This window comes from Oncorhynchus kisutch, linkage group LG6 (genome assembly GCF_002021735.2).
Source record: "Oncorhynchus kisutch isolate 150728-3 linkage group LG6, Okis_V2, whole genome shotgun sequence".
Lineage (NCBI taxonomy): Eukaryota > Metazoa > Chordata > Actinopteri > Salmoniformes > Salmonidae > Oncorhynchus > Oncorhynchus kisutch.
The window spans coordinates 35,125,223-35,152,816 of record NC_034179.2 but is presented as its reverse complement, the minus strand read 5'-3'; the positions used below and the strand labels follow the sequence as shown (position 1 = coordinate 35,152,816).

The following is a 27,594-nucleotide window of genomic DNA, read 5'->3' as shown; positions in this document are numbered from 1 at the left end:
AGGTAAAACAAAAAACATAGACTGGCATATGTTCTGGGATTCTTCTGATGGCATTGAGGAGTACACCACATCAGTCACTGGCTTCATCAATAAGTGTGTCGATGATGTTGTCTCCACAGTGACTGCGAGTACATACCCCAAACTGAAGCCATGGATTACAAACAACATCTGAACTGAGCTAAAGGGTAGAGCTGCTGCTTTCAAGGAGTGGGACTCTAACCCAGAAGCTTATAAGAAATCACGCCATGCCCTCTGACGAACCATCAAACAGGCGAAGTGTCAATACAGGCCTAAGATTGAATCGTACGGATGTGGCAGGGCTTGCAAACTATAACAGACTACAAAGGGAAGCACAGCTGAGAGCTGCTCAGTGACACGAGCCGACCAGAGGAGCTAAATGACTTATATGCTCGCTTCGAGGCAAGTAACACTGAAACATGCATGAGACCATCAGCTGTTCCGGACAACTGTGTGTTCAAGCTCTCCGCAGCTGATGTGAGTAAGACCTTTAAACAGGTCAACTTTCAAAAGGCCGCATGCGCTGACCAACTGGCAAGTGTCTTTACTGACATTTTCAACCTATCCCTGTCTGAATCTGTAATAACAACATGTTTCAAGCAGACACTATAGTTCCTGTGCCCAAGAACACTAAGGTAACCTGCCTAAATGAATACCGACCCGTAGCACTCATGTCAGTAGCCATGAAGTGCTTTGAAAGGATGGTCATGGCTAAAAATCAACACCATTGTCCTAGAAACCCTAGACGCACTCCAAATTGCATACCGCCCCAACAAATCCACAGATGATGCAATCTCTATTGCACTCCACACTGCACTTTCACACCTGGACAAAAGGAACACCTATGTGAGAATGCTATTCATTGACTACAGCTCAGTGTTCAACACCATAGTGCCCTCAAAGCTCACCAAAGCTAAGGACCCTGGGACTAAACAGCTCCCTCTGCAACAGGATCCTGGACTTCCTGATGGGCCGCCCCCAGGTGGTAAGGGTAGGTAACAACATATCCGCCTCGCGGATCCTCAACACGTGGGCCCCTCAGAGGCACGTGCTATGTCCCCTCCCGGTTCACTCATGACTGCACGGCCAGGTACGACTCCAACACCATCAAGTTTGAAGATGACACAACAGTGGTAGGCCTGATCACCGACAAGACAACGATGAGACAGCCTATAGGGAGGAAGAGACCTGACTGTGTGGTGCCCGGACAATAACCTCCCCCTCTATGTGATCAAGACCAAGGAGAAGATTGTGGACTACAGGAAAAGGAGGACCGAAAATGCCTCCATTCTCATCGACGGGCTTGTAGAGGAGCAGGTTGAAAGCATCACCAACAAACGAACATGGTCCAAGCACACCAAAACAGTCGTGAAGAGGGCACAACAAAACGTATTCCCACTCAGGAGGCTGAAAAGATTAGGCATGGGCCCTCAGATCCTCAAAAGATTCTACAGCTGCACCATCGAGAGCATCCTGACGGGTTGCATCACTACTTGGTATGGCAACTGCTCTGTCTCCGACCGCAAGGCACTACAGAGGGTAGTGCGTACGGCCCAGTACATCACTGGGGCCAAGCATCCTGCCATCCAGGCCCTAAAAATTGTCAAAGACTCCAGCCAGCCTAGTCATAGACTGTTCTCTCTACTACCGCACGGCAAGCGGTTCCGGAGCGCCAAGTCTAGGTCCAAGAGGCTTCTAAACAGCTTCTACCCCCAAGCCATAAGACTCCTGAACATCTAATCAAATGGCTACCAAGTCTATTTGCATTACCCCCCCTTTTACGCTGCTGCTACCCTCTGTTATTATCTATGCATAGTCACTTTAATAACTCTACCTACATGTAAATATTACCTCAATTACCTGGACTAACTGGTGCCCCCGCACATTGAATGGTATCCCCTGTATATAGCCTCGCTATTGTTTTATTTTTATTTACTTCTGCTCTTTAATTATTTGTTACTTTTATCCCACTTTTTTCTATTTTTTTTCTTAAAACTACATTGTTGGTTAAGGGCTTGTTAGTAAGCATTTCATTGTAAGGTCTACACGTGTTGTATTCTGCGCATGTGACAAATACAATTTGATTTAAACATTTTATTTGATTTAACCAGCTACAATAGCATTGTGAGTTTGGTTAACATTTGCGCATATACACTACCGGTTACTCTTTTTTACACTGTAGAATAATAGTGAAGACATCAAAACTATGAAATAACACACATGGAATCATGTAGTAACCAAAAAAGGGTAAAACAAATCTAAATATATTTTATATTTGAGATTCTTCAAATAGCCAGCCTTTACCTTGATGACAGCTTTGCACACGCTTGGCATTCTCTCAACCAGTTCATGAGGTAGTCACCTGGAATGCATTTCAATTAACAGGTGTGCCTTATTAAAAGTTAATTTGTGGAGTTTCTTTCCTTCTTAATGCGTCTGAGCCAATCAGTTGTGTTGTGACAATTTAGGGGGTATACTGAAGATAAACCTATTTGGTAAAACACCAAGTCCATATTATGGCAAGAACAGTCCATAATTTCTTTAAGACATGAAGGTCAGTCAATAGGGAACATTTCAAGAACTTTGAAAGTGCAGTCGCAAAAACCATCAAGCATTCTGATGAAACTGGCTCTCATGAGGACCGCCACTGGAATAGAAGACCCAGAGTCTGCTGCAGAGGATAAGTTCATTAGTTACCAGTCTCAGAAATTGCAGCCCAAATACATGCTTCACAGACTTCAAGTAACAGACACATCTCAACATCAACTGTTCATGTTTGAATTGCTGCAAAGAAAACACTACAAAAGGACACCAATAAGAAGAAGAGACGTGCTTGGGCCAAGAAACACGAGTCCAAATTTGAGATTTTTGGTTCCAACTGCTGTGTCTTTGTGAGATGCTGTTTGGGTGAACGGAATATTTCTGCATGTGTATTTCCCACCGTAAAGCATGGAGGAGGTGTTATGGTGTGGAGGTGCTTTGCTCGTGACACTGTCTTTGATTTATTTAGAATTTAAGGCACACTTAACCAGCATGGCTACCACAGCATTCTGCAGCGATACGCCATCCCATCTGGTTTGGGCTTAGTGGGACTATCATTTAATTTTTAACAGGGCAATGACTCAACACACCTCCAGAATGTGTAAGGGCTATTTCACCAAGAAGGAGAGTGATGGAGTGCTGCATCAGATGACTTGGGCTCCACAGTCCCCCGAACTCAACCAAATGGAGATGGTTTGGGATGAGTCGGAACACAGAGTGAAGGAAAAGCAGCCAACAAGTGCTAGGCATATTTGTGGGAACTCCTTCAAGACTGTTGGAAAACAATTCCAGGAGAAGTTGGTTGAGAGAATGTCAAGAGTGCGCAAAGCTGTCATCAAGGGAAATGGTGGCTATTTGAAGAATCTCAAATATAAAAAATATGTTATATTTAAATATAGATTCCATATGTGTTATTTCATAGTTTTGATGTCTTCAATGTAGAAAAGAGTAAAAATAAAGAAAAACCCTTGAATGAGTAGGTGTTCTAAAACTTTGGACCGGTAGTGTAGCTGACCCAACATACAGTGTTGCCTTCGAACGACAAACACGAATTTGTAATTTTACTCAACAGGTTTTTATACATTCAACTCCCTATGAGTAAAGTTTGTCGAGTGAACAAACGTTTATACATTAGCAGAATGGCTTGTCCTTCTGAAGTCCACCCAACTCACAGAATAATGCTGATTAATGCTGTCTCAGCCTCCAGTATTTATGCTGCAGTAGTTTATGTGTCGGGGGGCTGGGGTCAGTTTGTTATATCTGGAGTACTTCTCCTGTCCTATTCGGTGTCCTGTGTGAATCTAAGTGTGCGTTCTCTAATTCTCTCCTTCTCTCTTTCTTTCTCTCTCTCGGAGGACCTGAGCCCTAGGACCATGCCCCAGGACTACCTGACATGATGACTCCTTGCTGTCCCCAGTCCACCTGGCCATGCTGCTGTTCCAGTTTCAACTGACCTGAGCCCTAGGACCATGCCCCAGGACTACCTGACATGATGACTCCTTGCTGTCCCCAGTCCACCTGGCCATGCTGCTGCTCCAGTTTCAACTTCCACCTGACTGTGCTGCTGCTCCAGTTTCAACTGTTCTGCCTTATTATTATTCGACCGTGCTGGTCATTTATGAACATTTGAACATCTTGGCCATGTTCTGTTATAATCTCCACCCGGCACAGCCAGAAGAGGACTGGCCACCCCACATAGCCTGGTTCCTCTCTAGGTTTCTTCCTAGGTATTGGCCTTTCTAGGGAGTTTTTCCTAGCCACCGTGCTTCTACACCTGCATTGCTTGCTTTTCGGGGTTTTAGGCTGGGTTTCTGTACAGCACTTTGAGATATCAGCTGATGTACGAAGGGCTATATAAATAAATTTGATTTGATTTGATTAAGCAATTGGTTAAGTTGACACTTTTTTACAGTGTAGATCCTAGTTGAATTGAGAGTCATTTCTTGTGTCCCCTTCTTCCTTTCCATGTTCTGTCAGATCCAGAGGGGATGTTGGGCACAGGACACCCAGCCAGAGAGCTGTCTCCCCTGGGTGCAATCCCTGTAGGTCTCCTGACCCTGTCACTTAGTTGTCCTGCTGTCTGTCCCAGATGGGCTTCCTGTCACAGGGCTTCTGGGAAGATAGGGGTGGCTCAAATGCTGCAATGCATTCCTGAGGTTACAGAACAGTCACTTTGGCTGCATACCAAATGGTACCCTATTCCGTCGATACACTGCACTGCCAAAAGTCTGGATTTAAAAGTAGTGCTCTAAATAGGGAATAGGGTGCCGTTTGGGATGGAGACTTTATCATTCTGCCGTTCTCAATAACAGATGCTGCTCTTGGGTCCAATTTATGGGATAGAAAGAAACATGTTATTACTGACATTGTGTTATTAACAGCAAGGAACCTTACAATCTATTTCTTGATTCACTAGAGACTCAATCCATTCAGTACAAATGCACCAAACTAAAAGCATGTAGATTAGAACAAGATATCCCATCACTGTGAGATCACTCATTGCCTGTCTATTATTGTCTCCCACCCAGGCAGACCTGCACAGTTATGTAGGCTGGGAGTTCCTTCCATACCTCCCTCTACTCTCCTCTCTCCTGTCCTGCCAGTCTGTGGACTGGAGCAGCAGCAGCTCTGAGCCCATTCTACTGTATTGGGATGAGACAGCCAGACACACTGATACATACACCCACAGGGTCTGTCTGACTCAGACAATGACTCATGGGTTGGGCAGGGAGGTAGAGGAGGGATGAAGGGGTCCATAGTCTGTGTGTGTGTATCTTGTTCTGAGGAGCACAGGGTTACATCCTGGTCTGGTCTGGCCATGTATGGGTGGGGGGTGGGGCGGGGGCAGAATAAAGGGGGCTGGGGGATAGAGAGGGGGCACCATGAATGTTAAAACAACAACAACATTACTCGGGGACCAGGCTCAGAAAAGCAAACACAGCATCAAGCGACAGGAAATGTCTCGCTCTACACAAAAGACTGAGCTGCCCAGTTACTAGAACCAAAAGGAGAAATAAATCAAATGAAAGTATAGTGGGGGAGAGAGTGAGAAGAGGGGGAGAGATAGAGACAGAGAAGGGGCATAAGGGAGATTGAGAAGGAGAGAGGGGGTGAGAGAGGAGAGGGGGAGAGAGAGGTGGAAGTGGGCAAGCTAGATATGGATAGAGTGGGGGAGAGATGAATCGAGAGAGAGAGTATACATTTGCTTTGCCGGTAATCCAGCTGTACCTCTTTCCTGCAGTCAAATGACCAAATCGTCCTCTAGTGGCCACATGGGTGGAATGTTTTTAATATTTTTCAAAATGTCATAATTAATAAACATTATTTTTTTAAACTCCCACCCTTAATATCCGGCGTTTCTACGTCAAAAGGTTTTGTTATATTTCAGTCTTCTGTCATGTCATGTATATAAAGTGTAATATTGGGATGCAAACTCAAAATTGAATATATTTCCACTCTATATTTTACTCTATATTTTAAGCCCATAATCATGTGTGTGAGGTGTAGGGCTGACCCCATTTTGTCAACTGGTCGATTGTTTGATCGATAGGCTGTTGGTCTACCGAGATTTCTTTAGTCGAGCAGTAGCAAAAAACACACAAAAAAGACCTCGATCTGATTTGCATCTGTCTGAGTGAACTGATCCATTGTGGAGGCCGTGGGGATGGCACAGTCCATTAGTCTAAGACGTGCTACTGAAACTGTATATGGTTATATTATGTAAGAACAATGACGCAACACAAATAAAAATTATTTTATTTTATAACAAATCGCTTTCTCCCACATTGGATCGTAGTCGCTGTCCGCGGTTCTGAATCACATCAGTGTGCTGTTGAATTGGCGCCTTTTCCTAGACCATGTTGCTATGTGCATAATAGAAAAGTTAACCAGCATATTGGTGTTGAGAACAATGCGGTGGAGGCAGCAGTGGAATTTAGGAGAAGATAAAACAGCCCTTGCCTTAATGGTCTAAAAAAAGTGAGGAGAGGAAACTCCAACTTAATTAGGTCTATATAATCAATAGCCTAACTGTTAAAGATGCCTGGCTTTATAAATCATCCATATACATTATATCACAAAAGTGAGTACACCCATCACATTTTTGTAAATATTTGAGTATATCTTTTCATGTGACAACACTGAAGAAATGACACTTTGCTACAATGTAAAGTAGTGAGTGTACAGCTTGTATAACAGTGTACATTTGCTGTCCCCTCAAAATAACTCAACACACAGCCGTTAATGTCTAAACCACTGGCAACAAAAGTGAGTACACCCCTAAGTGAAAATGTCCAAATTGGGCCCAAAGTGTCAATATTTTGTGTGGCTACCATAATTTTCCAGCAATGCCTTAACCCTCTTGGGAATGGAGTTCACCAGAGCTTCACAGGTTGCCACCGGAGTCCTCTTCCACTCCTCCATGACGACATCGCGGAGCTGGTGGATGTTAGAGACCTTGCACTCCTCCACCTTCCGTTTGAGGATGCCCCACAGATGCTCAATAGGGTTTAGGTCTGGAGGCATGCTTGGCCAGTCCATCACCTTTACCCTCAGCTTCTTTAGCAAGGCAGTGGTCGTCTTGGAGGTGTGTTTGGGGTCGTTATCATGTTGGAATACTGCCCTGCGGCCCAGTCTCCGAAGGGGAGAGTATGTCACAGTACATGTTGGCATTCATGGTTCCCTCAATGAACTGTAGCTCCCCAGTGCCGGCAGCACTCATGCAGCCCCAGACCATGACACTCCCAACCACAATGCTTGACTGTAGGCAAGACACACTTGTCTTTGTACTCCTCACCTGGTTGCCGCCACACACGCTTGACATCATCTGAACCAAATACGTTTATCTTGGTCTCATCAGACCACAGGACATGGTTCCAGTAATCCATGTCCTTAGTCTGCTTGTCTTCAGCAAACTGTTTGCGGGCTTTCTTGTGCATCATCTTTAGAAGAGGCTTCCTTCTGGGACGACAGCCATGCAAACCAATTTGATGCAGTGTACGGCGTATGGTCTGAGCACTGACAGGCTGACCCCCCACCCCTTCAACCTCTGCAGCAATGCTGGCAGCACTCATACGTCTATTTCCCAAAGACAACCTCTGGATATGACGCTGAGCATGTGCACTCAACTTCTTTGGTCGACCATGGCGAGGCCTGTTCTGAGTAGAACCTGTCCAATTAAACCGCTGTATGGTCTTGGCCACCATGCTGCAGCTCAGTTTCAGGGTCTTGGCAGTCTTCTTATAGCCCAGGCCATCTTTATGTAGAGCAACAATTATTTTTTTCAGATCCTCAGAGAGTTCTTTGCCATGAGGTGCAATGTTGAACTTCCAGTGACCAGTCAGTATGAAGGCGTGTGAGAGCAATGACACCAAATGTAACACACCTGCTCCCCATTCACACCTGAGACCTTGTAACACTAACGAGTCACATGACACCTGGGAGGGAAATGGCTAATTGGGCTTCTGTTGCCTGTTTGAGTATTTGTTTAATAGCCTTCTGATTCCGTGAGCACCAAGCCACACGCAACCAAAATGGGTAAACCATTTTTAAACTGTTTTTAATCTTTGCTCTGCTGTTATAAAGACTTTACACATTCTTTTCAATAGACCAGCCTCTCTGGTATTATTTATAATTTATTTAGTGTTGTTTAAACTGTTCCAAACTGTCTGGAAATGTGTATTTCGAACAATAATAATAACCCTCCTCTCCCACGATCTCCTTCTTATTGTTATTATTACTATTATCATGATCATCATTATAATAATAAGTAATGTCATTATCATTAGTAGGCTAAGTATAGCAGCCTTGTATAACCACGATCAAGCTGTAGGCCTAAGAGAGCATCCTGTTTAGTCTTAATACCGTAACTTACTTAGGCCTATATTTCAGTTCTTTTACAGGCTACTGTACCAATCATTCATTTATTAATTCATGTCATCACACAACATACGAGTCATTCATGGTTTGAAATGCAATCAAGCATTTTAGTTTTAAAATAAAATAACAAAGCGACCATTGAATAATTAGCGTAAACAACAAATAGGCCTAAACTGTTCCATTTCCCGAAATTGCATTCACAAATTAATGTGACTCTTTTTAGTCTTTGCTGTAATAAAGGCATTCAAAATTTTGAAAAAAACATTACAACAGACTCTCTGTGTTGTCTGTGTTGTTTACACTGTTCCAAACGCTCATAAAAATGATATTGTAATCTACAGTAACAGCTCCTGTTTGGCAGAGACATAATATGCAGCGCTTGCTCCTTACCTTCTTTTCCCCCAGTATTTTCCACAACCAGTCAAATTTATTCCACACATCTGACTTCCCCTTTACCTCCTGAGCAACCAGTAAACAGTCCCCCATTTTTAGTTTATTTGTCACATCCTCTGCATTCATTTAGCTGAGCTTGTTATAACCAATTTATTGATGTGATTATTATATATATTTTTTAATGACTTAATCTTTATTTAACTAGGCAAGTCAATTAAGAACAAATTCTTACTTACAATGACGGCCTACCCCGGCCAAACTTGGATGACGCAGGGCCAATTGTGCGCCGCCCTATTGGACTCCAAATCATGTGATTCAACCTGGATTTGAACCGGGGACTGTAGTGACGCCTCTTGCACTGAGATGCAGTGCCATAGACCGCTGTACCACTCAGAAGCTATAGGTCAGGCCCTATTGGTCACGTGCATGCGATGCATACATATGTCATGTAAAGAGAGCAAGCATTGAGGGAATATGGAATGTTTTTCCTAAATAAATTAGGGATTTTGGTAGCATAACTTTTCAGTCAGACTCCCTCTATATAATGGCTTTCTTCTTCCTCTTCTGAGGAGGAGTAGTAGGAAGGATCGGAGGACCAAAATGCTGTGTTGTATGTATCCATAATGTAATTTAATGAGAATGAATACAGAATACAAAAAGAACAAGAGAAACAAAATGAACACCGAAACAGTCCCGAATGGTGCAAACACTGAAACGGAAAATAATCACCCACGAAATGCATGTTGGAAAAGGCTACCTAAGTATGATTCTCAATCAGAGACAACTAACGACACCTGCCTCTGATTGAGAACCATACCAGGCCAAACACAAAAACACCATATAGAAAAAGGAACATAGACAACCCACCCAACTCACGCCCTGAACATACTAAAACAAAGACATAACAAAAGAACTAAGGTCAGAACGTGACACTCTAGTCATTTGTGAGTCTTAATTATTTAATCAAACCATTCGCTTAAAGCATCAGACAAGCTCAGTGCATATAATTGTTTTGATTAAAACACATAGGATGTGTCTAAATAGGGAAAAATACATGTTTTAACATTTCGACCAATTGTTTAAGACAAATGTTTAAGACTACCAATAAACGCTCTGTGTGACCCTGATTTAGCCCACTGCAGTAAAATATTAAGTAGATAACATACAGTATGATTGCATTAGGAAGCCCAGCCAGTCAGCCAGTCAGTAAGCCAGCCAGCAAGCCATACAATATCACCATCAGCTACGACAACAAAGAAGTTCCATACTACAGCACAAACCAACAGTCATCTCTCACTTTTTTATTTTGTTTCTCATATCTACCACACTGGCCCAACACATTGTCATTGGAGTTACAATAAAACCTTACAGTCAATATGCATTCGCGAGCCAATGATAACTAGCTTAGCGCAAAGACGGTCTTTGCGTTAAGTTAGCGCTAATGCTAGTTAGCATTGGCTTGCGAAACTACCTCTAACTTCCTTCATACTGGACTCAGACATAACAATGGTATCCGGGAGTTCATCTGACTCTGGGGAAGTAGATAAATAGCCTGCAACTCATGTGACTCAAAGCGAAAGAGAGCTGTGACACACTGGTCTGGACAGGAAGCCGTTGTAAATGCAGTATTTGCTCCGAGTTGTGCTTATTTCTGGCTGAGCTTAGATTGGTTCTCTCAAACGGTTGTATTTGATTTCCTGTGGGGTTGAGACGTCACGTTGTATTTTCAAATCCAACAGATGTATTGGAAGGGAGCGGCGGTCGGGGGCTGTGTGTGGTTGTCCACATGGGTTTGAGGGAGCAAAAAAATTGCCTTTACAAACAATCAAGTCAGGAGGACTTCAAGTTAGGTTTTAGCCAGGTTAGTAGATAAAGGGCTTAATTTGCAAAATCCGGAACTATCCCTTTAAACCCTGGGTCCCTCTCCCTGTCTCTCTTTGTCTGTCCCTATTTGAGTAAAGGAGTGGGTGAACAAAGAAAAGGGAAGCTGCCGTAATAGGCCATGCAATTAATCATGACAGCCTGACCAATGAAAGCCTGAAAGAAAAGCGCAGCCAGGGCCGGACAGGAAAACACACACACACACACACACACACACACACACACACACACACACACACACACACACACACACACACACACACACACACACACGAGCGGCAGGTAAAGTCAAATATATATTTCTAGCGCTGACTTTGCTGAAAGCTACTTTATTGAGAAAAAATGTACTTACTTTGACTGTGATATGTGGTTGTCCCACCTAGTGAATGCACTAACTGTAAGTGTCTGCTAAATGAATGAATGTAAATGTAATATAAGTGTGAGGCAGCTAAGCAGCACTCCCATATAGGGGTGGTAGGGTAACCTAGTGGTTAGAGTGTTGGACTAGTAACCGGAAGGTTGCAAGTTCAAATCCCAGAGCTGACAAGGTATAAAGCTGTCGTTCTGCCCCTGAACAGGCAGTTAACCCACTGTTCCTAGGCTGTCATTGAAAATATTTGTTCTTAACTGAATTTGTTCTTAACTGACTTGCCTAGTTAAATAAAGATAAAATAAAAAATAATAATGGACTGTGTTCTCTCTCAGGTGTTAGGTGGAGTGGCAGAAGTCAAATAGGATACAGGGATACCAAGGCCTTTGTGTCAGTTTGAATTGTGTTGAGTAAGTATGTATCTCCCATATACATGGTACTGAGGCAGGGAGAGTCATGATGTATTTTAACCAATGCGTCTGCTGCCTCTCCCTACGGCCCACCCCAGCAGTATCATGACACAGTTTGAATGTCCCAATTATTCTGTCTAGATATACCCCCACCCCCCTATTCATTAGCTCCTTCCCTCTTCCTCACACTGCTGGGGGTCCTAGCTCGCCCCCGCTCTACCACCAGGGGTGGGTGTGTTTGTTTCTCAGAGAGGGCCGGATGACCGAGGAAGGCCAATCTCCTCAGTTAGTCCCAGCTGAGGCTACGTTCTGTTCAGCCCAGACTGAGACTCCCAGCTAAGCCTGTCTGTTCGCCTTCTCCTCATTGTTCCCATCCTGAACAATAAACAAGGCTTATGTTTTGGTTATAATATAACAACATCAAAGACCACCATGATAAAAATACAGTGGGAAACCAGAGCAGGTGAGGATCAGAACAAAACCTTTTGTTATGAAAGACTCTGTATTGATTGTGATTGAAGTGATTAACTGTCTGTGACCGGCAGTGGATTTCAGTACAACTGAGATACTGTAATCATCATTCAAACAGATAATTTGTCATGATGATAATGTCTTTGGTCGAGGCATGTACATATTGTCAGCTCTGTTTGAAGTGTGTGTGTGTGTGTGTGTGTGGAGGTGTCTACAAAAAGTGAATGTTGATTTCCTGTGAGAGCGCTCTTTCTCTCCTCTCATCCAATCTGAGAGAGGCTAGCTAGCTCCCACAGGGCCCAGTCAATCAGAGCATCATTAAGGTCTTTGCTGATCGATTGTCTTTTCTGAGAAGCTGACATTTGAGGTGTTCTGAGAGCAGTCCCACCAAGCACGCGCCTCTCCTCCAGATGTTGACACACACACCACTGAAGAACATCTTTCAGGTCCCAGTGTGTGTGTGTATCTACTAATCTTGGTCACATTACCGTGGTGTTGTGTTTACCTCTTCTCCCCGGGGGGGGGGGGGGGGGGGGGGGGGTATTGATCTCTTCCTCACCATGGCAACAGCACGGCCACCTCCAGCACTCACGTCACTGTGTGTGTTGTTTACCACGTTTAATGGTATCTCGTTGACCTTGTTAGTCGTTAGAGTATGGCCAGTGGCACGAGCCGTATTGGCAGGTTGACACACACACACACGCACACACGCAGACACACACACCGCCTGAGTGGGTGCATACATAGAGGCCCATGGCCATCATCACTGCTCCATTTAAGGGGAGAGGGCTCAGGTGAGATGTACGGGTATGTCCGCACGTACACAGTGGCTTCACACTGTATCTTGTTTTCAACATCAAAAACTGCAATAAACCTGCCATCCTCTTTTAGTTTGATGGGATAGGAGGATGGTGTTCAAAATCACACATAATAGCCAAGTTAGCCCTTCATCGTGATCAATAATGACCCTAGATTTATTATGCTAGTATTAACGTAATATAATAGCAACTAAATCAAATGAAAATCCTAGCATATAAAAACCCAAGATGTTTTATTGTCACATACACCGGATAGGTGTTTAAAAGGTCAGCCGTAGTAGTAAGGCACCCCTAGAGCAAATTAGGGATAAGTGCCTTGCTCATGGGTACATCGACAGATTTTTCACCTTGTCACCTTTCACCCTGCAAGGGTATTCGAACCAGCGACCTTTCATTTACTGGCCCAACGCTCTAACAACTAGGTTAACAGCCATCTAAATCCATCCCAGTAATTATTATTGACCACAGGAAAAGTATTGTAATAAGGCTTTGCATCCCCAATAGGAATATAGCTTCAACATATGCGTCCCAAATGGCACTCTATTCCCTATATAGTGTACTAGGGCTCTGGTCCAAAGTAGTGCACTATAAGGAAAAGGGTGCCATTTGGGACACACTGTCTTGAGTGGTTTTCACTTTAAATGGGATATAGCCCCCTCTTGATTACAGTAGTGCCTGTTTTTCCATCTTAATTTAATTTAGAGTCTTGTTTGACCACAGGCCTTGAAACAATCTGTCTGTGGTATAATAACAACTGACCTCCAGCCAGGGGAAGGGGCTGTCTGAGAGAGAGGCCATTCCGGCTCCACGCAGACAGATGAGAAAATATATGAGGCCAGTTTCCTGACACCTACTTCAGCTGAGCCGTGCAACAGAGAGAACACACACAGGCACGCACACAAGACACACGCACACCACACACACCACACACCACAGAGTCAATATTCCTACAGGGCTGGTAAAATACTTCAAAGTGACAGTTAATTATGTCCCCATTACATGACCTCTTCAACTCGACAACATGATTTGGAGCTTTTAGAGTCCTGTTAGTTGGGGCATATCATCTCACGACCCACCTTACTAAATGGAGCAAAATAGATATCCCACAGAACAATACACTAAAATCTGTTGAAACTGAAAGGTATAACCCCCACTAACCTTTATCAAACCAGAATGATGGTTACGTAGAAAAGGGAAAGGGATCTCAACTGCCCAACCTCCCGTTCTGTGTAACGCGATCAACAGCCTGGCTAGCCAACAGCCTTAAGAAGAGATGTTTGACTGTGACAGGCTGTCTGTCTCCACACATTAGCAGGTCATTAGTGGGCCTCTGTCGGACCAGGGCAGGTCGGCCATGACGGTGAACATAGTTGGTTGTCTGCTCTGACCTTTGCCGGCCTGATATTAAGCTCAATTTATGGCCCATATTGTGCTCTGGCAGTAACCTTTTCCTTGCCCAGGCAGCCGTGTGGTCAGAGAAGGCCTGTGGCCATATCTGTTCCTACTACTGGGATGTGCCATGAGATGGAATGTAATTTTAGAGCTCGAAACTGATGCCCATGGCATCAAATACAGATGAATGAATGAATTCAATAATTCATTAATTATTTAGACATGGACGGCTGTTGTCCTGACACAAAAACACATGGATGTTTCTGCAGTATTATGCAACACTCAATGTTAATGTCATTGAGCATCTCACACGTGTTGTACAGCCATTCTCAAGTTTGGTCACATTCCCTCTAAAAATATCTGGTGTGTTAAACCACCGGACCCACAATCTGAGGAGGAATTCAAACACATGGACCCTCACATGGAAATTACGCATCATCATATACTGTAACAGTCACCTCAGAGCCTATTCATTCCATGTACTGAAATAAATTCTCATCCAGCTATTAACCAAAGCCTCTTATTGCATTCCATAAACCATAGAATGATTATTCTCCTCAGCAGAACCACTGAGTGTAAAAGTAGACCATAGAATACCAGTAGGTGCCAATGACTGAAACGGGAGGTAGCCTAGTGGTTAAGACCATTGGGCCAGTAACCGAAAGGTTCGAATCCCCGAGCCGTCTAGGTGAAAAGCTGTCGATGTGCCATTGAGCAAGTCACATAACCCTAATTGCTCTGGATAAGGGCGTTGACTAAAATGAATACCCCACAGCTATATACCATTCAGTTTGTGTATGAAATAAATTATCGGATAAGCAGTCAAGATGGAGACCATGTCCACCTCCCAGTTAAAGGAGAGCATAGCTGCAAATACAGCCATTGTAAAGTAGAGTCCATTCAGTTGGAGTGCTAGAGAAATAAACGTATCTACTATAACTATCAAGGTTGGCTGTTTTCATCACAGTGGATTTGCGGAGTCTTAGGAACATCAACAGTGAGTCAGAATTATGAACAAGGTACCATGGCAACAGAGGACAGGGTGGAGGGATGACTCATTTCACCATCAAACATGCCTAAAAACAGGAACTCTATTGATCTAACAACTCATTCAATCCTTTAAAGCTAGTCTATTTTTCAGTCACCTTTAACCTTGTATTAATTAGGGCTAGGCCCCTTTTTCTCCACCTTCTGTCTGAATGACGTGCCAAAAGTAAACTGTCTGTAGCTCAGGCCCTGAAGCTAAGATATGTATATAATTGGTACCATTGGAAAGAAAACACTTTGAAGTTTGTAGAAATGTTAAAATAATGTAGAATATAACGCAATAGATATGGTAGGAGAAAACCATCCAGAATTTTTTTGGAGAGAGACCGTCCTCTTAGAAATGCAAGAGAAAGGTCATAATGAAAATTATCTCCCTGGATGCAATTCCTATGGCTTCCACAAGGTGTCGGCAGTCTGAAAGAAATATCAGTGTTAGAAGGAGACAGTCTTGGAAATTCGTGTTTGTGCGCCCCATGAAGACATTACGCACCTGCTAAAAACGGTTTCCTATTGAACATATTTCTTTCCGAAAGAAATATTATAGTTTGATTACATTTTAGGGTATCTGAGGAGTAAATAGAAATGTATTTTGACTTGTTGAAACAAAGTTTAGGGGTAGATTTTCGGATTCCTTTCTCTGCAAGTTGAACGAGTGTATTACTCAAATCGATGGGGCCAACTAAACTGACTTTTTGGGATATAAAGAAGGATTTTATCTAACAAAACGACCCTACATGTTGAAGCTGGGACCCTTTGGATGACAAATCAGAGGAAGATTTTCAAAAAGTGAATATTTCATCGTTATATGTGAATCTGATAGGCGGGAGACTCCGGCAGCGCCGGACTGGGTACTGTCGCCGGACGCTCTGGACTGGGTACTGTCGCCGGACACTCTGGACTGGTGAGGCGCACTGTAGGCCTGGTGCGTGGTGCCGGCACTGGTGGTACCGGGCTGGGGACACGCACCTCAGGGTGAGTGCGGGGAGCAGGAACAGGGAGTACTGGACTGCCGAGGCGCACTATAGGCCTGGTGCGTAGTGCCGGCACTGGTAGTACCGGGCTGGGGACACGCACCTCAGGGTAAGTGCGGGGAGGAGGAACAGGGCGTACAGGGCTGTGGAGGGGTACTGGAGGTCTGGAGTGTAGAGCTGACACAACCCGTCCTGGCTGGATGTTTATACTTGGACGCAGCCCTGTGTGTCCTGTGCCAGCTCTGCGTACTCACAGTACGCAGAGCCGGCGCAGGATATCCTGGTCCAATGAGGTACACTGGAGACCAGGAGCGCTGAGCCGGCACCCTCCTTCCTGGCTGGATGCCCATTCTAGCCCGACCAATACGAGGAGCTGGAATAGAGGGGCACCGGGCTAGAAATGCGCACTGGAGACACCGTGTGTTCCACCGCATAACACCGTGCCTTACCAGTAACACGCTCCCCAGGGTAAGCACGAGGAGTTGGCTCAGGTCTCCTACCGGACTCAGCCAATCTCCTCGTGTGCCTCCCCCCCAACATTTCTTGATGCTGCCTCCCGCGTTTCCTTGCTAGCCGTGTAGCCTTACATCGTTGCCGTTCCTCCATTCTCCTGTATCCCTTCTCGCACTGTTCCATAGAATCCCAGGCGGGCACTGGCACTCTCTCTGGATAGATCGACCACCTCTTTATCTCCTCCCAGGTTGTTACCCACTCATCCTTCTCCCGGGTCCATTTTTCCACCAAGCGCTGTTCCTCCCATTCACGCTGCTTGGTCCTTGTTTGGTGGGTGATTCTATTACGTTCGTTATAGTGATGAGACCAAGGCGCAACGTGATGAGAATACATATTATTTAACGAAACGAAGAAACTTAAACAAACTTACAAAAACAACAAAACAAACTTGAAGCTATAATAATAGTGCTGCCACAGGCAACTAAACATAGACAATTAGCCAAGGAATATGGCTGCCTAAATATGGTTCCCAATCAGCGACAACGAGAAACAGTTGCCTCTAATTGAGAACCAATCTAGGCAACCATAGACATACAAAACACCTAGACTGGTTAAACATACAAAAACCCTAGACAGGACAAAAACACAACAAACCACCCCTTGTCACACCCTGACCTAACCAAAATAATAAAGAAAACAAAGATAACTAAGGTCAGGGCGTGACACACACACAAAGTAACATGCATACAGACACAAATGCACTCACTCATGCACACTCACTTATGTGTCTGCTCAGACACGCCCCCCTCACACACACCCACATGTTCCACTGTATTCTTTGTACTGGATCCCTTTGCATTGAGGATGATTTGCTGACATTAATGATATCATCTTATATCCACACAGTGAGGACAGGTGAGGTGAGGGTTTGTCTGTGTGTAAACACAGCAGACTATTATATAAAAACAGCCTAAAACCTCAATACGCTCTTTAAGCCAACATGTTCCAATGAGAAGCACAGTTTATAGTATAAAGCCTTGGGTAACACTTTATAAATACGTGCACATATAAATAAGTCACAAATTTGTTGTTTGTAAGTGTGTATTTTAATTTTTTTTACCTTTATTTAACTAGGCAGGTCAGTTAAGAACAAATTCTTATTTTCAATGACGGCCTAGGAACAGTGGGTTAACTGCCTGTTCAGGGGCAGAATGACAGATTTGTACCTTGTCAGCTCAGGGATTTTAACTTGCAACCTTCCGGTTACTAGTCCAACGCTCTAACCACTAGGCTAGTATATTACTAGCCTAACCCATCTGGACAAGAGGAATACCTATGTGAGAATGCTGTTCATCGACTACAGCTCGGCATTCAACACCATAGTACCCTCCAAGCTCGTCATCAAGCTCGAGACCCTGGGTCTCGACCCCGCCCTGTGCAACTGGGTACTGGACTTCCTGACGGGCCGCCCCCAGGTGGTGAGGGTAGGCAACAACATCTCCACCCCGCTGATCCTCAACACTGGGGCCCCACAAGGGTGCGTTCTGAGCCCTCTCCTGTACTCCCTGTTCACCCACGACTGCGTGGCCACGCACGCCTCCAACTCAATCATCAAGTTTGCGGACGACACAACAGTGGTAGGCTTGATTACCAACAACGACGAGACGGCCTACAGGGAGGAGGTGAGGGCCCTCGGAGTGTGGTGTCAGGAAAATAACCTCACACTCAACGTCAACAAAACTAAGGAGATGATTGTGGACTTCAGGAAACAGCAGAGGGAACACCCCCCTATCCACATCGATGGAACAGTAGTGGAGAGGGTAGTAAGTTTTAAGTTCCTCGGCATACACATCACAGACAAACTGAATTGGTCCACTCACACAGACAGCATCGTGAAGAAGGCGCAGCAGCGCCTCTTCAACCTCAGGAGGCTGAAGAAATTCGGCTTGTCACCAAAAGCACTCACAAACTTCTACAGATGCACAATCGAGAGCATCCTGGCGGGCTGTATCACCGCCTGGTACGGCAACTGCTCCGCCCACAACCGTAAGGCTCTCCAGAGGGTAGTGAGGTCTGCACAGCGCATCACCGGGGGCAAACTACCTGCCCTCCAGGACACCTACACCACCCGATGTTACAGGAAGGCCATAAAGGTCATCAAGGACAACAACCACCCGAGCCACTGCCTGTCAGTACAGGTGCATCAAAGCTGGGACCGAGAGACTGAAAAACAGCTTCTATCTCAAGGCCATCAGACTGTTAAACAGCCACCACTAACATTGAGTGGCTGCTGCCAACACACTGACTCAACTCCAGCCACTTTAATAATGGGAATTGATGGGAAATGATGTCAAATATATCACTAGCCACTTTAAACAATGCTAACTAATATAATGTTTACATACCCTACATTATTAATCTCATATGTATACGTATATACTGTACTCTATATCATCTACTGCATCCTTATGTAATACATGTATCACTAGCCACTTTAACTATGCCACTTTGTTTACATACTCATCTCATATGTATATACTGTACTCGATACCATCTACTGTATCTTGCCTATGCTGCTCTGTACCATCACTCATTCATATATCTTTATGTACATATTCTTTATCCCCTTACACTGTGTATAAGACAGGAGTTTTGGAATTGTTAGTTAGATTACTTGTTGGTTATTACTGCATTGTCGGAACTAGAAGCACAAGCATTTCGCTACACTCGCATTAACATCTGCTAACCATGTGTATGTGACAAATAAAATTGGATTTGATTTGGCTATAAGGCCTTTATTTGGTCTTATTAGCTATATATTAGGCCTTTATTTGGTCTTATTAGTTATACTGTATATTAGGCCTTTATTACTTGTGTTTTTACTCTAACATTATAAGTCATGTGTTATTGGCCAATCTTTAATAACCTCATTGTTAGTCATAATAAAGACATATTAAATAAATGTAATAATTTATTTGTATTTAATAAAGAGCAAGTTAAACAAGAATGAGATTCTTCATAATCTGTCTCAATGTGCGACTAATAAGGACATAGTATCTTAAGATGGGTTTTCCTATACTAAAGTGTTCCCCACCAAACCTTGGATTTTTAGGAACATGCACTGCACAGTATGGCCTGCATGACATATGCCTGATATCTAGCGATAGAGATAACAACAGAGAAAAAGAGGGAGAAAGGAGAGAGAGAGAGGAGAGAGAGTGAGAGGGTCAGAGAGACGGGGAGAGAGAAAGCGAGAGAAAGAAAGAGGAATTTGATTATGGGGTTATGTATTGAGACAGGTCTCTGACCCAGGGCCCTTACCGGATAGCCTTCTGTTTTCTTCTGGCACCACTTCAGTAGAGCGTTCCTCTTAGATCCCCCATACTCCCGCGCCAGTGCAGCCAAGGGGTCCTTTCTTTCCACACTGACACCGCGGAAAGACAACGCAGCCAATGACAGAGAGGGAAACAAAAGTTATGGCATCTGACCTGTGTGTTGGGTCTCCATCAACCTCACATACAGTAAATATGCATGCATGCACTCACACAGGCATACGCACGCAGGCATACACATGCAGGCATACGCACACAGGCATACGCACGCAGGCATTAGCACACACGCACGCAGGCACACACACACACACCCACACACACACACACACACTGTTGCTGATGTGATCTCCTGGGCTGTCATAATGAAAGCTAGTTGTCTCTTTGGCCATGGGAACATAAAGAGTCCTTGGTCGCACTGAGCTACATGGTCCAGTTTGAACACTAAAACATTTAGTTTATTTCATCATGTTACGACATACTAGAGCTTGGGGAATCGGGAATTGTCATATCAAATGTTGCTTTTTAAAAGCCAGTGTATGAATTCACTGGTGACATACAGTTGCGAAAACAATACCAAATATAAACACATTTGCGGAGCAACAAAAATGTTCACATACTGTTGTTTGTGTCCGTGACAATGTAGAGATCTAGACAATCTAGTGTTTGTGTGTTGTGTGTGTGTGTTTTGAGAGTTTAATAGTATGACATTGGGTCACCCTCGATATCACATTAATTATGCGTGTTTGTCATTAGCTCTAGATAAACAATGAAAAACTATGTGACCGCAATCACTTCCTGTATTGAAGTGATTGTTTTTGAGAGATTTTGATTTTATTATTAATTTATTTTAATTTAGTCCTCATTTGGACTAATCTTCCAAGATTCCATAAACATTCAAATACAATGTATAATACAATCCCATTTTCACATATAACACACTGTTATAAACAACAAACATAATACACTGACATATGGACCAGATACATACTCTAACAGTCTGAACAGATAGATTGATTCCTTCATCTACCATAGTCCTGCACAACCTTCCAATTTATTATATTTAAATGGTTCTAAAGTATTGTTTGATGGCTGGGTTGAGAAAACAGAAAGAGGCCTGAATGGAGACTTATTATGCTTAATGAATCTTGAGTTCGGTAGTCACAACAAATGTAATCTGCTGTTTATTTAACATTTCTCTCTGACTCATCTCTTCCAAGTTTACTTCTACTGAGTCTACTAGCGCACCAGAACAGAAGGCTCTCGGGACTCTCAGTATCAAACCATGGGTTTCAGTCAGTGTGTACGTCCCAAATGGCACCATATTCCCTATATAGTGCTAAATTTTTTACCAAAGCCCTATGGGCTCTGGTTAAAAGTAGTGCACAATATAGGGAATAGGGTGCCATTTAGGACGTAACAGTCAGTAAAAACTGGGGCAATTCGGTGATAGATACAGTATGATCAACACGCTGCCAGCTTGTCACTGATCTAACAGTGAATAGTATGACTAACACCAAGTGCATGACTGTTAAGATCTCTCAGTATGAATATGTATGAAAGTTTGTGGGTGTGTATCTGCATGTGTCATCTACTCAGTGTTTCCTCTGGAAAAAATGTGTAGCTGATACCACCTAAAATGTACTTTCCACCTCCAGAAATGAGCCCAATAACATTATTTGGGGCTCCCGAGTGGTGCAGCGGTCTAAGGCACTGCATCTCAGTGCTAGAGGCGTCACTACAGACCCTGGTTCGATTCCAGGCTGTATCACAACCGGCTATGATTGAGAGTCCCCTAGGGCCGCGCACAATTGGCCCAGAGTCGTCCGGTTAGGGTTTGGCCATCATTGTAAATAAGAATTTGTTCTTATTAACTGACTTGCCTAGTCAAATAAAGGTTAAATAAGAAAATATATTTAAAAAAATATTATTTTAACATTGGACCATGCATATAGCTAATCAAATGTGATATGTTAACTAGTTAGGCTGATATTGATTCATTTTATGTACCAAAAAACTTGCATAAACAGTGAATATAGGGTAACCTACCTACCACCCGGGGTAACACCCCCCCGACTGTACCTCTCACAGAAACCACTTTATGTCACCAGAATAGGTAAATAGATAAGCTATTCTACTATGGGGCGTCCGGTTTTTCGTGCACCGCGGCAGAAATATTTTTTCATGTTCCTTATTTTTGGGGCGTGGAGGCGACGATTTTCCCATGGCGCAGCGCCACAGCAAAATGACTGCAACGGAAACGCCGCATCTAGTGCAAGTGTTCCCAACATTTTATTCCCCAGGGCCCTCTTTTTCACATTTGTATGTCACACTTGATTTTGTTTAATTTAAGGGACCCAGGGAAACGTGTTGTTTTGAAGCTCATTTCTTGCCAATCTACGTAGTTTAACAAGACTCATGACATATTTTAGATAGGCTGTTTAATGATAATAATAATCATCATTTTTGATAAGGAATACAAAGTCAAGACCGGATTTCTCCAAATGTTATTCCACTACCAAATATTAGAATTTATATGAACACTCAATATTTTCCAGAAAGTGAATTGATACACATTTGATAACATTACTTCTCAAGCAAAGTAAAAAATGTCATATTTCTTGACTAGGTCATAGCTCAGCTTCTGAATGTCATAGAGACAAACCAAAGATCTCCCCATGTGCAGTCACGTCTACCTCAGGCAGTTTACCTCTTGTTTCTAGCCTAAAGCATCGCAGGGTTATGTGTCGTTATTGATCGGTTTATAGAAAGGCGCTAAAAAAAAATCCAAAATCCAAATAATAATAGTTTGTTTACCCCTCAAATCATGGAAGGTCCCGCAACCCCCCAGGAAAAGTTGGGAACCCCTGATCTACTGTATGTGTATGAACCGGTGAAGATGTGTGATGTTACAAGTGATACATGTGTGTATGTTTCTGTGATCAATGTAGTTGTGTGGGCTCTTTCTCTAAATCTGCAGTGAGGAGGGCCCACCTGAGCTTGCTGTTGTTCTTGTTGTAGCTCATGGAGTGGCTGCGGCTGCTGAAGGTTGCTGGGGACTTGATGACCGACTCCAGGGAAGGACTCTTCCTCATAAGGCTGCTGGGCTTCAGCTCATCCCCAGAGCCCCCATACTTATCTGGGAAACACAGGAATCAGGAACCAGGGACGGGGGAGGTAGAGGGGGAAGGAGGATGTGCAAAGGATGTGACTGTTGTGACTGTTTGTAGTTAGTCAAATGTGCTGATGAAGGCAAGATGCCAGAATGCGTTGTTTACAATGATAAAGAAGCGTTTTGATCAAATTGGTGTATTACAAAGTTATATATATACAGTATCTGTGCTACTTTTATACTTGCTCTCTCTACAGTGTCACGTACCTGAATGAGAGAACTCTCCATGGTTAATCCTTTTCTCCAGTGTCTTTGAGAGCGGTTTGATAGACGATTGCCTCTACAGAAACAAAAACTTAATATCATGTCCTATTCATGTCCTACACATGATGATAAAAAAAGTGACAACCAAACTTGTAACACTTTACATTATTAGTAATGGTTATAATGTATTTAAAAGGCTTTACAAAAGCTTTATACATTTAGTCGGTAATAAACAGATAAAAAGAATATATATATATAACTAGGCAAGTCAGTGAAGAACAAATTCTTATTTTACAATGACGGCCTACCCCAGCCAAACCCGGACGACACTGGCCCAATTGTGCGCCACTAGGGTAGCCTAGTGGTTAGAGCGGTGGACTAGTAACCGGAAGGTTGAAAGTTCAAACCCCCGAGCTGACAAGGTACAAATCTGTCGTTCTGCCCCTGAACAGGCAGTTAACCCACTGTTCCTAGGCTGTCATTGAACATAAGAATTTGTTCTTACCTGACTTGCCTGGTAAAATAAATAAATAAATTGACACCTCTAGCACTGAGATGCAGTGCCTTAGACCGCTGTGCCACTTAGGAGCCCAATAACAGAGTTCTTGATATTTTAGTCCAAGGGTCAACAATTCTTGGGTCGGAACATAGGATAAATAATTTGTTCACTGCAAATTGATTTCAAACCTTGATTACATTGGGATACGATCACATATGTTTCTTTATTTACATTATTATTATTATTATTATTATTTTCTATTTATTTCTCTATTTAGAGGCGGCAGATAGCTTAGCAGTTAGAGCGTTGGGCCAATATCCGAAAGGTTGCTGTTTTGAATACCGGAGCCGACTATGTGAAAATCGGTTGATGTGCCCTTGAGCAAGGCACTTAGCCCTAATTTGCTCCAGGGGTGCCGCACTACTATGGCTGACCCTGTAAAACAACACATTTCACTGCACCTATCCGGTGTATGTGACAATTTCCCTAATTAAAATCACTTTGAGCTGATTTCATGGTGATTTTACAGTCTTTTATGTCCACCCCTACTGGGTAACCCTGTTGTAGTCCATATTGAAAAGGGCCTGTACTGTACCTGGATGGGGGAGACAGCAGCTGCGGGTGCTGTGCGGACAGGGATCCCACTCAGAGGGCTTCTAGGTGAGGAGTGCATCTGTACCGTGTGTCCAGGACCAGGTCCATCTGCAAGGCCCAACACATGAGTGTGCATTAGCCATGGACAGCTATTTAATTGGAAATTGAAAGAGATTCATTGTATACCGTATTCCATGGTGATGTTCCATGGAGTCCTATCACTGTATCTGCTTACCCCGTTAAGCAATTAGACCTTTAAGGTTAGGCTGTTTAAGCTATGATGTAACAGGCAAGGGTTCCTTCTCTATCACTGCTGCTAAACCAGGAAAGTTTCCCCTCAGCAGCCATCCCCTCGGCCTGACATCCTGCGTAATTTACGGGCCACAATTTTCATTCATAAACTCAGCAAAAAGGACCCTGTCTTTCAAAGACAATTCGTAAAAATCCAAATAACTTCATAGATCTTCATTGTAAAGGGTTTAAACACGGTTTCCCATGCTTGTTCAATGAACCATAAACAATTAATGAACATGCACCTGTGGAACGGTCGTTAGCACGGTAGGCAATTAAGGTCACAGTTCTGAAAACTTAGGACACTAAAGAGGCCTTTCTACTGACTCTGAAAAACGCCAAAAGAAAGATGCCCAGGGTCCCTGCTCATCTGCGTAAACGTTCCTTAGGCATGCTGCAAGGAGGCATGAAGACTGCAGATGTGGCCAGGGAAATAAATTGAAATGTCCGTACTGTGAGACGCCTAAGACAGCGCTACAGGGAGACAGAACGGACAGCTGATTGTCCTCGCAGTGGCAGACCATGTGTAACAACACCTGCACAGGATCGATACATCCGAACATTACACTTGCGGGACAGGTACAGGATGCAAACAACAACGAGTTACACCAGGAACGCACAATCCTTCCATCAGTGCTCAGACTGTCCACAATAGCCTGAGAGAGGCTGGACTGAGGGCGTGTAGGCCTGTTGTAAGGCAGGTCCTCACCAGACATCACCGGCAACAACGTTGCCTATGGGCACAAACCCACCATCGCTGGACCAGACAGGACTGGCAAAAAGTGCTCTTCACTGACGAGTCACGGTTTTGTCTCACCAGAGGTGATGGTTGGATTAGCGTTTATCGTCGAAGGAATGAGCGTTACACCGAGACCTGTACTCTGGAGCGGGATCGAGTTGGAGGTTGAGGGTCCGTCATGGTCTGGTGTGTCACAGCATCATCGGACTGAGCTTGTTGTCATTGCAGGCAATCTCAACGCTGTGCGTTACAGGGAAGACCTCTCTTCCCTCCTCTCTCATGTGGTACTCTTCCTGCAGGCTCATCCTGACATGACCACCAGCCATACTGCTCATTCTGTGTGTGATTTCTTGCAAGACAGGAATGTCAGTGTTCTGCCGCGGCCAGCGAAGAGCCCGGATCTCAATCCCATTGAGCACGTCTGGGACTTGTTGGATCAGAGGGTGAGGGCTACGGCCATTCCCCCCAGAAATGTCCGGGAACTTGCTGGTGCCTTGGTGGAAGAGTGGGGTAACATCTCACAGCAAGAACTGGCAAATCTGGTGCAGAGCATGAGGAGGAGATACACTGAAGTACTTCATGCAGCTGGTGGCCACACCAGATACTGACTGTTACTTTTGATTTTGACCCCCCCTTTGCTCAGGGACATATTATTCAATTTCTGTTAGTCACATTTCTGTGGAACTTGTTCAGTTTATGTCTCAGTTGTTGAATCTTGTTATGTTCATACAAATATTTACACCTGTTTTTTGCTGAGTTTATCTCCTTGATGATACAAGAGACAGCAGATCGCTCCAAAACAAACATCTTTCTCAGGAATGTCTGTGGCCAGTCTATAGAGTAATCACATCTCCTATTCCTTTCCTTTCAAATCAAATAAAAGTGTATTGGTCACGTACACAGTTTAGCAGATGTTATAGCGGGTGCAGCTAAATGTTTGTGTTATTAGCACCTAACAGTGCAGTAAAATGTCGAACAAGTACGCAAATAATAAAAAACGAAAACAAGAAATCAAGGAATGTCAAAATGAATTCAATGAACAACCCAAATAACACTGTATCAGTAATCTAAATGCAATCTATTCTTATACTGTATACATCTAAAATTATACAAAAAATGATATGTACAGCAGTAGATATATTAGAGTGAGCTACACAATCAATACAGTCACATGGACAGCAGAGCATACCATAGGTGACCATACATGCCTCCACTGTATACACATGATAGAGCTATCTTAAGCAGACAGACAGGCTGCCAGCTGTTCTTCTATTGTGCAGACAAGTCAGGTATGATATCTGTAAAGAGGCCTGTGCTTGACTGAACTTGCCTGGTACATTGGAACCAATGGAATAGTCCAACCACCCCACCCCCTACCTGGCAACCCAGGGAGGTGCAGTCAAATACTCAAATAACTTTGAAAGAAAACAAATAATATTTTAACCCAGGTCTGCCGGGCTTGTGTGGAGGAGTGAGAAGGAGGGATGTTCTGTGCTTACTCTGTACAGCTGTGTCAAAGGACTTGATGAGGGATTTGACGGTGGCTCCGGGCTCTGAGGGGGAGGAGGCAGCGTTGCCGTTGGTGTTAATGGGCGAGGAGGTGGACTGGGTCTGGGTGGTCTGGGTCATGGAGATGCCACACCAGTGAGGACTGCCATCTGCATCTGAGAAACTCTCAGAGTCATCATGCAACGACCTGAGAAAGACAAAGGGGAAGAGATGCTCACAGTATACATTATGGCACAACACATAGCAGGTAGAAGTGCTTTTACAGTGAGAGGCTATATATACCTTTTATCAGAACATTATTTTACTAAGTAGGTGTTATCAGAACAATGGTTTAGTATTTATTTCGTCAATCAATGTTCTAAAGAAAGGTAATGATTGAAGATGATGTTTGCCCATCGCATTGACTGTTGCATGCAATATTTGCACAATTGATCAGAAGCATATTGTGTACGAGTATGTACAGTTCACTCTTCAGATGATGGAACAGTCAATAGCTGGTTCTAACACCCAAAAGTGCAAATAAAAAAAGGTACAAAGTTTACTCCATCCGTATCTTATGGACATTGGACAAAGCCTGAGTGAGTGAGTAAGTGATAGAGTATTGTCACAGATGGA

At 43.7% G+C, this 27,594-nt stretch overlaps 1 protein-coding gene across 3 annotated transcripts in view; it reads right to left on the bottom strand.

The window, feature by feature from the left end:
- The window catches only part of LOC109892746 (cytospin-B), a 165,013-nt gene that overhangs the window by 25,889 nt on the left and 111,530 nt on the right, over positions 1-27,594 (bottom strand). For all 3 annotated transcript variants that reach the window (XM_020485495.2, XM_020485496.2, XM_020485497.2), the window contains 5 exons: positions 26,970-27,166; positions 24,442-24,548; positions 23,351-23,423; positions 22,966-23,110; positions 19,964-20,066 (listed from right to left, as the gene is read on the bottom strand). In XM_020485495.2, the coding sequence (XP_020341084.1) occupies positions 19,964-20,066; positions 22,966-23,110; positions 23,351-23,423; positions 24,442-24,548; positions 26,970-27,166 (625 nt within the window). The remainder of the gene's footprint in view (positions 1-19,963; positions 20,067-22,965; positions 23,111-23,350; positions 23,424-24,441; positions 24,549-26,969; positions 27,167-27,594) is intronic.